Source organism: Thalassophryne amazonica, chromosome 9 (assembly GCF_902500255.1).
Source record: "Thalassophryne amazonica chromosome 9, fThaAma1.1, whole genome shotgun sequence".
NCBI lineage: Eukaryota > Metazoa > Chordata > Actinopteri > Batrachoidiformes > Batrachoididae > Thalassophryne > Thalassophryne amazonica.
The window spans coordinates 33523949-33539076 of NC_047111.1; the positions used below are offsets into that span (position 1 = coordinate 33523949).

Below are 15128 nucleotides of genomic sequence, written 5' to 3' on the forward strand. Positions count from 1 at the left end.
ATTTAGAAGCATAGCAGCAGGTGTGAGTTTGCAGAGACGACAAGTGAGCTGGACTTTCAGCACATTTAACCACATGAAGGTCTCCTCCGCAGCTTCAACTTCAAATTGGTCGCATTTTTGGAAACACAGAGATGTTCTCTTCTTCTGTCTGGACATCAGATTTTGGTATATTTATTTAGACTAACAAAGGAGGCCCTTTATAAGCCCATAATGCAAAAGCCTGAGCATCCCCGAACCCCTGGCTTTTTAAGGTGATTTTTCCATCCCATTACGCTGAGAAAAAAATCCTGCTGAGAACCCTGTGTAATGAATAAAATGAGTTAAAGCTCCCTTTGGGATCACTGTGTAACACCCCTGTCACACCTCAATGATTTAGTCAGCGTTCAGGTCAGACTGCTACAGATATTACAACCATTCACACACGGATTAAATGTAAAGTCTTATTTAATATAATACTTAACTTATTTTAACAGTTGAAAGAGTCACAGTGCCTCATTCATTCACGTTAGCATTTACAACAGGCATCAGTCGATTCTTCAGCATTCTGCACACAGTGAAAATAAATCCCATGATCCACCAAGACTAAAATAAAATAAAATTTAGAAAAATGTTGAATTACTGTTTGGCGTCCGTGTGGTGGAGAGAGGTCGCAATGTGCTTGCCAGTATTTACGTATTACACCTGCCAAACAAAAGGGGTTCTGCCGGCAGTGGAAATGCAAACACAGCCAGAGTTAACTGCTCCGACCAGTACCGTACTGTGCAGTACCGACCCAAACTGCTCCGTGGAAACAGGGCTGTCAGCCTATACTGGCTAAATCATTATATTGTGACAGCTGAATATGTAATTCGATGTATCCAGCGTATTTGGCGCATTTTTTCATATGTCGCCATACAATGGCTAAATCGTCAAGGTGTGACAAGTATTACAAAGGATTTCCAGTTTCAGTCGACAGTTGTATGACTAAGTCCCATATAGGCCCTGAGGCCCATTGGTACTACTGCCTAACCCCAGTTTCTGTAATGTAAAGTGCACGAGAGTCTAGTACAACTCTCCCTGGACGGGATGCCAGTCCAACACAGGTTACCTCCCCCCGCCAAAGCCCAGATGGGCGGACAGTCTCTTGTCACAGAACACAAACAGGGAGCATGACTGGGAATCACACCAGGTCTACATGGTCCAGACATGCTGTGGTGGGAAACTTTACGCTACCTGTAGCCAGGACTAATGCCATAAAGAACACTGTCATATTTAGGGGTATGACGGAATGCATCAAACTCATTTCAAATAAATGTTCTTTTAAGGTACTTCTAAAACGGCATTGTGGACATAATAAGCAATCTGGGTTTAATTGTTGATCATTATAGATAAGTTTTTTTTTGTATATACAGTAGTGTTCAGAATAATAGTAGTGCTATGTGACTAAAAAGATTAATCCAGGTTTTGAGTATATTTCTTATTGTTACATGGGAAACAAGGTAGCAGTAGATACAGTAGATTCTCACAAATCCAACAAGATCAAGCATCATGATATGCACACTCTTAAGGCTATGAATTGGGCTATTCGTAAAAAAAAGTATAAAAAGGGGGTGTTCACAATAGTAGTAGCATCTGCTGTTGACGCTACAAACTCAAAACTGTTATGTTCAAACTGCTTTTTTAGCAATCCTGTGAATCACTAAACTAGTATTTAGTTGTATAGTGGGCGATTTTAACATCCACACAGATGCTGAGAATGACAGCCTCAACACTGCATTTAATCTATTATTAGACTCAATTGGCTTTGCTCAAAATGTAAATGAGTCCACCCACCACTTTAATCATATCTTAGATCTTGTTCTGACTTATGGTATGGAAATTGAAGACTTAACAGTATTCCCTGAAAACTCCCTTCTGTCTGATCATTTCTTAATACATTTACATTTACTCTGATAGACTACCCAGCAGTGGGGAATAAGTTTCATTACAGTAGAAGTCTTTCAGAAAGCACTGTAACTAGGTTTAAGGATATGATTCCTTCTTTATGTTCTCTAATGCCATATACCAACACAGTGCAGAGTAGCTACCTAAACTCTGTAAATGAGATAGAGTATCTCGTCAATAGTTTTACATCCTCATTGAAGACAACTTTGGATGCTGTAGCTCCTTTGAAAAAGAGAGCTTTAAATCAGAAGTGCCTGATTCTGTGGTATAACTCACAAACTCGCAGCTTAAAGCAGATAACCCGTAAGTTGGAGAGGAAATGGCGTCTCACTAATTTAGAAGATCTTCACTTAGCCTGGAAAAAGAGTCTGTTGCTCTATAAAAAGCCCTCTGTAAAGCTAGGACATCTTACTACTCATCACTAATTGAAGAAAATAAGAAACAAACCCCAGGTTTCTTTTCAGCACTGTAGCCAGGCTGACAGAAGTCAGAGCTCTATTGAGCCGAGTATTCCTTAACTTTAACTAGTAATGACTTCATGACTTCTTTGCTAATAAATTTTAACTATTAGAGAAAAAATTATCTCATAAACCATCCCAAGACGTATCGTTATCTTTGGCTGCTTTCAGTGATGCCGGTATTTGTTAGACTCTTTCTCTTCGATTGTTCTGTCTGAGTATTTCATTAGTTACTTCCTCCAAACCATCAACATGTTTATTAGACCCCATTCCTACCAGGCTGCTCAAGGAAGCCCTACCATTATTTAATGCTTCGATCTTAAATATGATCAATCTATCTTTATTAGTTGGCTATGTACCACAGGCTTTTAAGGTGGCAGTAATTAAACCATTACTTAAAAAGCCATCACTTGACCCAGCTATCTTAGCTAATTATAGGCCAATCTCCAACCTTCCTTTTCTCTCAAAAATTCTTGAAAGGGTAGTTGTAAAACAGCTAACTGATCATCTGCAGAGGAATGGTCTATTTGAAGAGTTTCAGTCAGGTTTTAGAATTCATCATAGTACAGAAACAGCATTAGTGAAGGTTACAAATGATCTTCTTATGGCCTCAGACAGTGGACTCATCTCTGTGCTTGTTCTGTTAGACCTCAGTGCTGCTTTTGATACTGTTGACCATAAGATTTTATTACAGAGATTAGAGCATGCCATAGGTATTAAAGGCACTGCACTGCGGTGGTTTGATTCATATTTATCTAATAGATTACAATTTGTTCATGTAAATGGGGAATCTTCTTCACGGACTAAGGTTAATTATGGAGTTCCACAAGGTTCTGTACTAGGACCAATTTTATTCACTTTATACATGTTTCCTTTAGGCAGTATTATTAGACGGCATTGCTTAAATTTTCATTGTTACGCAGATGATACCCAGCTTTATCTATCCATGAAGCCAGAGGACACACACCAATTAGCTAAACTGCAGGATTGTCTTACAGACATAAAGCCATGGATGACCTCTAATTTCCTGCTTTTAAACTCAGATAAAACTGAAGTTATTGTACTTGGCCCCACAAATCTTAGAAACATGGTGTCTAACCAGATCCTTACTCTGGATGGCATTACCCTGACCTCTAGTAATACTGTGAGAAATCTTGGAGTCATTTTTGATCAGGATATGTCATTCAGTGCGCATATTAAACAAATATGTAGGACTGCTTTTTTGCATTTACGCAATATCTCTAAAATTAGAAAGGTCTTGTCTCAGAGTGATGCTGAAAAACTAATTCATGCATTTATGTCCTCTAGGCTGGACTATTGTAATTCATTATTATCAGGTTGTCCTAAAAGTTCCCTGAAAAGCCTTCAGTTAATTCAAAATGCTGCAGCTAGAGTACTAACGGGGACTAGAAGGAGAGAGCATATCTCACCCATATTGGCCTCTCTTCATTGGCTTCCTGTTAATTCTAGAACAGAATTTAAAATTCTTCTTCTTACTTATAAGGTTTTGAATAATCAAGTCCCATCTTATCTTAGGGACCTCATAGTACCATATCACCCCATTAGAGCGCTTCGCTCTCAGACTGCAGGCTTACTTGTAGTTCCTAGGGTTTTTAAGAGTAGAATGGGAGGCAGAGCCTTCAGCTTTCAGGCTCCTCTCCTGTGGAACCAGCTCCCAATTCAGATCAGGGAGACAGACACCCTCTCTACTTTTAAGATTAGGCTTAAAACGTTCCTTTTTGCTAAAGCTTATAGTTAGGGCTGGATCAGGTGACCCTGAACCATCCCTTAGTTATGCTGCTATAGACTTAGACTGCTGGGGGGTTCCCATGATGCACTGAGTGTTTCTTTCTCCTTTTGCTCTGTATGCACCACTCTGCATTTAATCATTAGTGATTGATCTCTGCTCCCCTCCACAGCATGTCTTTTTCCTGGTTCTCTCCCTCAGCCCCAACCAGTCCCAGCAGAAGACTGCCCCTCCCTGAGCCTGGTTCTGCTGGAGGTTTCTTCCTGTTAAAAGGGAGTTTTTCCTTCCCACTGTCGCCAAGTACTTGCTCACAGGGGGTCGTTTTGACCGTTGGGATTTTTACGTAATTATTGTATGGCCTTGCCTTACAATATAAAGCGCCTTGGGGCAACTGTTTGTTGTGATTTGGTGCTATATAAATAAAACTGATTGATTGTATAACCACAGTTTTTCATGATTTCTTCACATCTGCGAGGCATTAATTTTGTTGCATTGAAACCAAGATTTTGCTTGTTTACTAGTGTGCTTGGGGTCATTGTCTTGTTGAAACATTCTTTTCAAGGGCATGTCCTTGTATATGCCAAGTATTTTGACATATCCAAACTGATCCATGATACCTGGTATGCGATATATAGGCCCAACACCATAGTAGGAGAAACATGCCCATATCATGATGCTTGCACCAAACTGTCTTCACTGTGAACTGTGGCTTGAATTCAGAGTTTGGGGACGTCTCACAAACTGTCTGTGGCCCTTGGACCCAAAAAGAACAATTTTACTCTCATCAGTCCACAAAATATTCCTCCATTTCTCTTTAGGCCAGTTGATGTGTTCTTTGGCAAATTGTAACCTCTTCTGCACATGTCTTTTATTTAACAGAGGGACTTTGCGGGGGATTCTTGCAAATAAATTAGCTTCACACAGGCGTCTTCTAACTGTCACAGCACTTACAGGTAACTCCAGACTGTCTTTGATCATCCTGGAGCTGATCAATGTGTGAGCCTTTGCCATTCTGGTTATTCTTCTATCTATTTTGATGGTTGTTTTCCGTTTTCTTCCACACATCTGTTTTTTTTTTTTTTTTTTGTCCATTTTAAAGCATTGGAGATCATTGTGGATGAACAGCCTATAATTTTTTGCACCTACATATAAGTAACTTCAACTTTTTAATCAAACTACGCTGTTCTTGTGAACAATGTCTTGAACGTCCCATTTTCCTCAGGCTTTCAAAGAGAAAGCATGTTCAACAGGTGCTGGCTTCATTCTTAAATAGGGGACACCTGATTCACACCTGTTTGTTCCACAAAATTGATGAACTCACTGACTGAATGCCACACTACTATTATTGTGAACACCCCCTTTTCTACTTGGTTTTTTTTTTACTAATAGCCCAATTTCATAGCCTTAAGAGTGTGCATATCATGAATGCTTGGTCTTGTTGGATGTGTGAGAATCTACTGAATCTACTGGTACCTTGTTTCCCATGTAACAATAAGAAATATACTCAAAATCTGGATTAATCTTTTTAGTCACATAGCACTACTATTATTCTGAACACTACTGTATGAATTGATGAGATGTGAAGATTAATTTGATTGGAACTTGATTTTGTTTTTATGTTTGGTTTTTTTTGTATTATTATTTCTCAGTTTATATATTATTCAATGCATTTTTGATTTCTGCATATTGTGTTTGTTGATTTGTGTGGATCCCAGGAAGAATAGCTGCAGCTCAGCTGTAGCTAATGGGGATCCAAATAAATAAACAATATTAGTAGTCCAACTCCTGAGTTAACCTGCTTAGAAATTTGTCGAACACACTGTAATCATGCCTGTTGTTTTTCACACTTTGAATGAATAGTGTTGTTTTAAAACTTCAGGTGTGGAATGTGCTGGAAGAGGCTGCTGTGTGCAACTACAGAGGCCACGTCGGTTGTCTGTTGTGTGTTGACTGGTCCCCTGTCGACCCCGATGTGATTTGGACTGGAGGAAAGGACTTCACTGTGCAGGAGTGGAGGGTCTCCAAGCAGGAGTTTACAGTACCACCTCCAGGTGATAACCTGTTATTGCAGCACACCACTATCAGTATTGTTTAAAATATGGATGTAATCACTTTGACTCACAGTACAAGGCAGTGGCGGCTCCAGAGATATTTTTCTGCAAGTGCTATGGGGGAGCTTGTCATTTTTATGAATGTGCTATGGGCTCATGTGTCGCGACAGCTCTCTGCTAAACCTCTGCCACATGTGCAGACATGTGTACACATAGCTACATTCTCATCTGTGAAAGTCACTAATGACATACAGAATGACCAAAATCACACACACAAACCTTGGCTACTGTTCAATACAAATATTCACAGACCTCCACATGCAGCCTATAGCCTCAGGGAAAAAATGCCAATAGCAGGCAGAGAGAAACTTTTTCACCTACCATTGGTGTCTTCATAACAGCACAATGTGCCTGTTGTTGTGGTTAAGAGCAAAAGCATCAGTAATTTGGTTCCCTAACCCTAACCCTGTCCAGAGGTCATGTTCTCTGAGGGATAATTACCAGGAGTTACACCGGGTCACTGGTTCGTCTGTGCCTACTGCTGTTCCTCAGGTAGTTCTTTAGGCCACACAGACTTCACTTCTTTTTAGTTCCACTCATGGATATTTGGGCAGCAAAAACTGAACCATTTCAACAAATTGAATCTACACTTCCTGCAGTACGACGTCATCATTGCTGCTGAAAACATGCCTTTGTCTCCTCTCGGCTTGACTACTGTAACTCCCTGCTCTTTGGGATCTCTGGAAAATCTTTCAAAGGCTCCAATAAATTCAGAACAGTGCAGCTAGAATTCTGATGAGAGTATGTAAACAGGAGCACATTACACCTATTCTCCATAACCTTCATGGCTCCCCATCACCTACAGAATCCATTTTAAGATTGCTCTAATCACCCACCAATGCATCAATGGCAATGCTCCCCGCTCACCTCAGACCTCCTCACTCCCCACACACCCTCCTGTTCATACAACACTCATCTTCTCCGTCTCCCTCGCACCAAACGTCACACCATGGGAGACAGGGCCTTCTGTTCAACTGCCCCTCATATTTGGAACTCCCTCCCTGACCATCTGAGAGCTCCACAAACTGTGGAAACTTTTTTAAAAAACCTTGAAGACATACCTGTTTAGACAGGTCTATCACAGGTCTCAATAATTTGAATCTGTTGCATCTTAGTCTTTTTATTCTATTTCATTGTTTTATTTTGGTTTTATTACATACTGGTGACTGTTTTTATTTTAAGATTTTATGTTTTTATTCTCTTATTTATCCTTGGTTTTATTTTTTCCTGTAGCATTTTGAGATTTTTATTAATGAAAGGTGCCTTATTATTATTATCATGACATTGTTGAACATGATGTCATTGAACATCACATGACACTCATTTTGTGTAAAACAGTCAGTTCTGTTGATGAATATTTATTTTCTTTTATGAGTGGAATGTTTATCTCATCACATAAATCTGAAAATGCCAGAAGTGTCTGACTGTGGAAAAGTGAAAGGATGATGTCATCGCCCCGCCTCTGTAACATGTTGTTAACAGTGTAATTTAACAGTCTAATTTATTGTGGTGGTGTTTTCTTGGTGGTAGGACAAAGTGCTGGCATCCTCCAGCTCAGTCTAAAAAACTCAGCCAGAGCTGAGAGACGCCGAGGGGCTTCTTTAAAAACGCGAATTAATTAACGCATTTCCAGACGTCATCTTCCAAAACAAGGGTATCATGTGTACAACAGTTTTCATCTGTGATGATGATTTCTTGCAACGGGTCAGATTAAAAGACTTTATTTAATCTGTGAGCCAGCTTCTAAAGTGTTAGCTTTCGTTGCTACATTAGCCCCATGTCTTCTCCATTTTTTGTGGAAGCGTTAAAGTGCTACATACAAGTAGGGTTGCCAACCGTCCCTTGAAAAACGGAATCGTCCCTTATTTGGAAATAAAAGTGTGCGTTCCGTATTGACCTGAAATGGGACGCAGTTTGTCCCGTATTTCTGTGAGAATCAAAAAGTCTGTAAAATGTCAATGGGATTGACTGGCGCTTTATATGGAAACTTACGGTAAATTTGATCCCAGCCTCTCTCCTGCTTTTCACCAATGAGCTGACAGACACGAATTGACAATACAGAATCACTCTTATCTCATTGGTCGAGGGACATCTGCTCGCAAGAAGATACCGACGTCATGAGCCGACGACGGTTGCTGGACGACAATAACAAAGCAGCATGGCTGATATCGATACAGACACCGACACTGGCACTGCAGATATGCCTACGGACAGCAATGTCTGTAATGTCGTTACTCCTCCTCCTAAAAAAAAAAAAAAACGAACAAAAAAGAATGCAAAAATACAGGGGAGAATGAGAAAAGGAAAATGGCTGGGTGGAAAAGGTGCGGGACAACAGTATTGTTTACTTTTCAGACTTTATTTTTTGCACTTTTTATTACACTAAATGTGTAAATGTGCACTGTTACATTGTTTTGGATGATGCAAATTTTCTTTTTTTTTTGTTGTTAATTTATACAATTTTAAGTTAAGCAATAGCACTACAGAGATTTATTTTTAAAGACAGAATGCTCATATTGAAATTGTGAGTGAAAATTTATTTTGCACTAAAAATAAATTGCTAAATAATAATTTGTTTTACACGTGTTCATATCAGAACAAATGCATGTATGCATCTACCTAAATTCAGGGTCAACAGTCAAATGGTTAAAAATCGTTTCACACAGACGCTAGGAAGGATGAAGGCAATGGTCGGCCCTGGCAGTGAGTTGTCCCTTATTTATTTTTCAGAGAGTTGGCAACCCTACATACAAGCCTGGCATGTGTACTACAGCATTTTCATGCGGTTTCACTGGATCTGTGAGAACAGAGATATTTATTGAATGGAACACTTTTTGAAAATGACAAAGAAAAAGACTGTATAGCAGAAGTTCAATTTCAGCGTAGATAAGGCCTAAAAAAAACATGGGATGAAATGAAAATAATAAATGAGGAGTTATTTTCTTGGGTGTGCTCTGGGGGTTCTATGATAAATCCAGGGGAAGCTCTAGCGCCCCCTTGGTGCTGCCCATGATACAAGGCTCAATTCTATTGACTATTTGAACCTTAACACAACGTATTTAATTTAAGCAAACTCCAACCTGTGATTTCTATTCATATTTAGGGATGCAAAGCTTGCTTTTAGCTTTCAAACTAAAAACGTCGCAGTACTAAAAATATCCACAATTTAATTCATGTTAAAAATAAAATGGATTAAAATGGGTTGGCTTTTTAGAAAATAAATCATTTAATTAATTCATGGGTCTCCAGCCTTAGAGAACACATGTTCTCTGTGTTTTTCAGCTCTTCTGGTCTTGTTGACAAATGATTAGGCAGAATGCGTCTGTCTTGACTGAGTTAATTAGCTGTCGACGAGGGAGAAATGGCAAACTTGAAATGCAAGTGTCTTCCAAAAGCGCCTGGTTATATCACATGGGTGTTGCTGCCTGGCTGAATCAAAACTTAAAAAACAGAATTTTCAGTTTTGCAAATTCCTTTTTTATCAAATGAAAAAAAAAAAATTACAAATACACATTTATTTGTAAAAACCCAACACACACGTAAGATTTATGTTGGTTAAATGAAGCAACCTAATCGGCGATCGCAGGCTCGGTTTACCCATAATGCAGTTTTGCATCTGTCTGTGTTATTATGTTCAAAACTTCAGAATTAGGGCATTATTTAAAATTAAAAGATATGTTATATTTTTCACTTGTACAAATGACAGAGTAACATTGTTGTTAAACTATCTGGATTACTTTGGTTTATAAATCAAAACATAAGTTAAACCTGCTTTCCTTTTGAGGACTTTGACCTCATGGCTGAGACTGCGTATGCTGTACAGGTAATGACTTTGTCTTTTGTTGTTTCTGTAGCAGCCTGGCGGCCAGGCCCTTTCTGCTGAGGTAGAGTTGAGCTCAGCTCCTCTTAGCTGCCTCACTGCTGCAAAATACATAGCAGACAGGGAGACAACAGGCTTTATGTTTTCACCATTACTAACTTGTAAAAAAAAATTGTTAGCGGTGTAAAAGTTATTGGAACTAAATTTATCAGAAGCTAATGTCCGCTCATGGCTTTTGAAATGTTCTGAAAAGCTAATCTGCTAACAAAAAAGTTAGCTCAATATTAGCGGTTAGCGGATTAGTGGAACTATGCCCACCACTGATTTGGCGTTATATAAATTAAATAAATTGAAATTGAAAAATCAGCAACACAGGATGGCAGCAAAGGTCTGTAACTAGAGGACAAAAATACTGGAAAAAGGAACTGGAACATGAAAGAGCAGGACAAACCTCTTCAATCTGGCAAGAAGGAAATGCTTTAAACACAGTTAAATAGGTGATGTTATTCATAGCATTTATTTGACGTGAATAAGGCCAAAACACAAATTGTGTACCGTGACTTTCACAGCAGCAGCTTCTGGAGTCCAAGGACATTCTAATATCAGAGTTTTGTCTGGTTGCCTGACAGGTTGTTGCTGCCCATGCCCTCAATTCTTTCTCATAACCAGTTTGCTTCAAAGCATATGCGCGCTTGCCCGTCCACATGGACACACTGAACGTATGTGCTTATGGTACAGTGTGTTGAGAGGGTAGCTGTTTTTGTTCATGTAGACACACTTGCAGAACGAATGAAAAGCTCAGCACCTGGTGCAGTATTGATAAGGACAGGACACAGGCAGTGAGAATGTGGCACACACACACATGCACACACGATGTGATTGTTTGGAGTACACTTTTAAGAATGAATTGCATGTGGAATGTGTGCAGTAATAAATTAGTGGGAACATGTTAGATGCTGTAAAAATGGCACATTTGTAATCCAGATGTAAGACCAGATTTGTAAGACCAGATGTAATCCTTCATGTAGTATCTGCAGCTGCCACCCTGGGATGGTGATCATACATAAATGTTAAGTGGAGATATATATCTAGTAAATTATGTGGTAAGTGACACATCCAGTATCAGGGGTCTGGCCCAAAGTCTGCGACTGGTAACACCATATCGTCACTACTGTATGGTGGGTTGAAATCATGACAATATAATCAAAAGAATTGTGGAGCTGCATGTTTGTTAAATATGAAGAAACGCAGATGAATTTCTGTACACATTAAAAATCTGTTAATGGCTTTTATGTGCGTTATCTCCAGCGGGAGATATGACATGGTGCACTTGTAGGTGGAAATTTATTTATTTATTTATTTGACAGGGGCATTGCACAACAAATGTGTTGCATAGACCAGATTTAGCTACAAGCTAATTTTCATCTGTTGTCCCCGGGCAGAAGCAAAAAAACAGCAGGTCACAAGTACAAAATATTACAAAATAAAAATAGATAAAACCCCCACAAGCACCAACAAGAAACACCAGTGATGGATTATTCATAATTAATATATTGTTTTCCAAGACATTTTCAATAATCAATTACTGAAATCTTGTGGTTTCTTCTTCTATGCTGTATATGGCTTCTTTCTGGTATTGCGTGTGGCACTGCCCCTAGTGGCGAACTGTAAAAGGCAAGCAGATATGCACCCGTCTGCCTCTGCATCAAAATACTGCATATATGCAGTGCAAAAGTAAAAAGCAGGTGTCAAAAATCTTATTTTCTTTTTCTCTCTCTATTTCTGTGTGTAGCCAAGTTAGTAAAGTTAACTTGTTTATCCTTTCAGGGAAAAAGATGATTGACCTGAAGGAGAAATCAAAACAGAAGAGGAAGAACAAGAAAATGTTGGTCACTGGAAGAGTGGCTCCAGCAGAGCTGAATGGAGAGAGCGCTACAGGAGGAGAGAAAGAGGCAGAGATACAGGAGCCGTCAGAAGATGAGGAAGAGGAAGTAAACACAGGGAGCAGCCCTCTACCTCCAGCAGGTAAAACATGACAGAACAACACAACTTTGGAAAAATAATAGGTACAACATTGGTGTGTTTATCTTATCTGATCCTGAATTTTCCTTTCAGACACAATGGAGATGCAGAGAAAATGTGCTGCAGTTAAGAGAAAAGACAAACCAGGTGTGTTTAATTTAGCACCAGGTACAAGCGCATTTGTCTGCATGGAAATGATGCTCTTTTGTGCCAACGTCAACAAAAAGATGCACATTTCTACTTGTGGCTTTGTTTGTGTGTGTCACCAGACACAAATTTGCTGTCCTTGAAGAAAAAGAAGTCTCGCTCCTTGCTGCCTCTCAGTACATCGATGGACCATCGGTCCAAAGAGGAGCTGCTGCAGGACTGCATCACTCTGGCATCTGTCAGAAATAGTAGCGGTGAGGACGTGATCACTGCTCACATGTACTCTCACATGGTACTTTGAGATAGGCTTTGTAATGTTTTAGAACATGTTCAAATATCTTGGGCACTCTGCTGGACTTCCAAACTCTAGAAGAAAAAAAAAGATTTTTCCACTTTTCTCAAGTGGTGTGCTTGTCTGGTGCTCATGGAACTAACCACATGTGAACTCTTCATTTATTCAGTCCACCATGTCTTTTTCTCCTTGCGCTCAGTTTTGATTTAAAGTGTGCACAGACAGGAGGGTGTATCCACAGTCCGTTCTCATTGAGTTTGTGAGAGGCATCATGGGACAAAGCGAAAATCAATATGTGGCTGTCAGTGTTGGCAGGCCACCATATATTAATTAATGTATGGCAAACGCTATATTGTTATTAATATGTAAGACGTGTATTATGTAACATGAAATGTATGGCGTTGGAGAAAAGTTTTGGATTTCAGTGTATGTAAACCTGTGGCCTCAGATGGATTAGATTAAGTAACGCTTTGCATTTAAGCATTATTGTTTTTATATACCATTATTTCCAGAGTATAGAAGAGAACGCTGTTGTTGTTTACTTCTGACTTTTCCCGCAAATGTGCACAGACTGGTAGGCAGAAAACTCATGGGAACATGGCTTCATACTACTTCTCAACTCTTGATCCCAAAGATCGAAAGCGATATTATGAGAAATTAAATCGTGAAGACGACCGTGAAGTCTTTCAAGTCTTTGGAGGCGTACAATTATTTTATCAGTGGTCATGTGAGGGAATGCTGTTGTCAGCCTGTTGCTGCAGATGTTGATGTTTGTCTGTGCTCTGTCTACTGTCTAGTCCCATCTCTGTGGCGAGTCCAGTGCAGCAGCAGGACGTGCTTTGAAGATGACAGACTTTTTAAACGTAGTCCAAAAAAGACACTCCTGCACAGTCCAGCAAGCGGGCACATCCGTGCGTTAGGCTGCAGTTCACCTGTGCTAACAGAGTCGTTAAATGCAGCAGTTCTGCCTGTGCACCCAGTGCAAGGCTGAAAAAAATGGAGTTAAAACAAAGAGCCAAAGGTTTCTCTTTGACCAAAAAACAAAAAGCCACCGCAGTGAGGTGGCTGCTTGAATTATATACACTTGCACGTTGATTATATACAGTAGTGTTCAGAATAATAGTAGTGCTAATTAATCCAGGTTTTGAGTATATTTCTTATTGTTACATGGGAAACAAGGTACCAGTAGATTCAGTAGATTCTCACAAATACAACAAGACCAACCATTCATGATATGCACACTCTTAAGGCTATGAAATTGGGCTATTAGTAAAAAAAAAAAAAAAAAAAAAGTAGAAAAGGGGGCATTCACAATAATAGTAGCATCTGCTGTTGACGCTACAAACTCAAAACTATTATGTTCAAATTGCTTTTTTAGCAATCCTGTGAATCGCTAAACTAGTATTTAGTTGTATAACCAAAGTTTTTCATGATTTCTTCACATCTATGAGGCATTCATTTTGTTGGTTTTGAACCAAGATTTTGCTCGTTTACTAGTGTGCTTGGGGTCAGTGTCTTGTTGAAACATCCATTTCAAGGGCATGTCCTCTTCAGCATAAGGCAACATGACCTCTTCAAGTATTCTGACATAGCCAAACTGATCCATGATACCTGGTATGCGAGATATATAGGCCCAACACCATAGTAGGAGAAACATGCCCATATCATGATGCTTGCACCACCATGCTTCACTGTCTTCACTGTGAACTGTGGCTTGAATTCAGAGTTTGGGGGTCATCTCACAAACTGTCTGTGGCCCTTGGACCCAAAAAGAACAATTTGACTCTCATCAGTCCACAAAATATTCCTCCATTTCTCTTTAGGCCAGTTGATGTGTTCTTTGGCAAATTGTAACCTCTTCTGCACATGTCTTTTATTTAACAGAGGGACTTTGCGGGGGATTCTTGCAAATAAATTAGCTTCAGACAGGTGTCTTCTAATTGTCACAGCACTTACAGGTAACTCCAGACTGTCTTTGATCATCCTGGAGCTGATCAATGGGTGAGCCTTTGCCATTCTGGTTATTCTTCTATCCATTTTGATGGTTGTTTTCCATTTTCTTTTTTTTTTGTCCATTTTAAAGCATTGGAGATCATTGTAGATGAACAGATGACCAACTTTTTTATACTAGTAGCCCAATTTCATAGCCTTAAGGGTGTGCATATCATGAATGCTTGGTCTTGTTGGATTTGTGAGAATCTACTGGTACCTTGTTTCCCATGTGACAATAAGAAATATACTCAAAACCTGGATTAATCTTTTTAGTCACATAGCACTATTATTATTCTGAACACTACTGTACACCTGTGTAGATCACATGACTTCCCAAAAATAAAATAAATAAAAAAAAAACCCTGAGCACAACACAAGATCCACAAACATAAAATCAATCCGTCCATAAGAATTTGACAGCATATGTGCGTATGTATTTATACATTTTAACAACCTGAAAGCTCTAACTGAACCATGGGTTCCTGGACAGTTAACCTCTGCGTTTCTTCTCGCTGGATTTACTTCTTCTGTAGCTTACAGTCATTTTGACACCCGTGAGCCCAACTTTTCACTTTGTGTTCGTCCGTTTGCCTGGAAAATCGCTTTTTTGCACATG

The 15128-nt window shown here is 39.4% G+C and overlaps 1 protein-coding gene across 1 annotated transcript in view; it reads left to right on the top strand.

Moving 5' to 3' along the window:
- gemin5 (gem (nuclear organelle) associated protein 5) overlaps nt 1-15128 on the top strand; it is a 73496-nt gene that overhangs the window by 37681 nt on the left and 20687 nt on the right. The window contains exons 15-18 of the mRNA XM_034177861.1: nt 6008-6179; nt 11887-12084; nt 12175-12228; nt 12351-12482. Of these exons, the coding sequence (XP_034033752.1) occupies nt 6008-6179; nt 11887-12084; nt 12175-12228; nt 12351-12482 (556 nt within the window). The remainder of the gene's footprint in view (nt 1-6007; nt 6180-11886; nt 12085-12174; nt 12229-12350; nt 12483-15128) is intronic.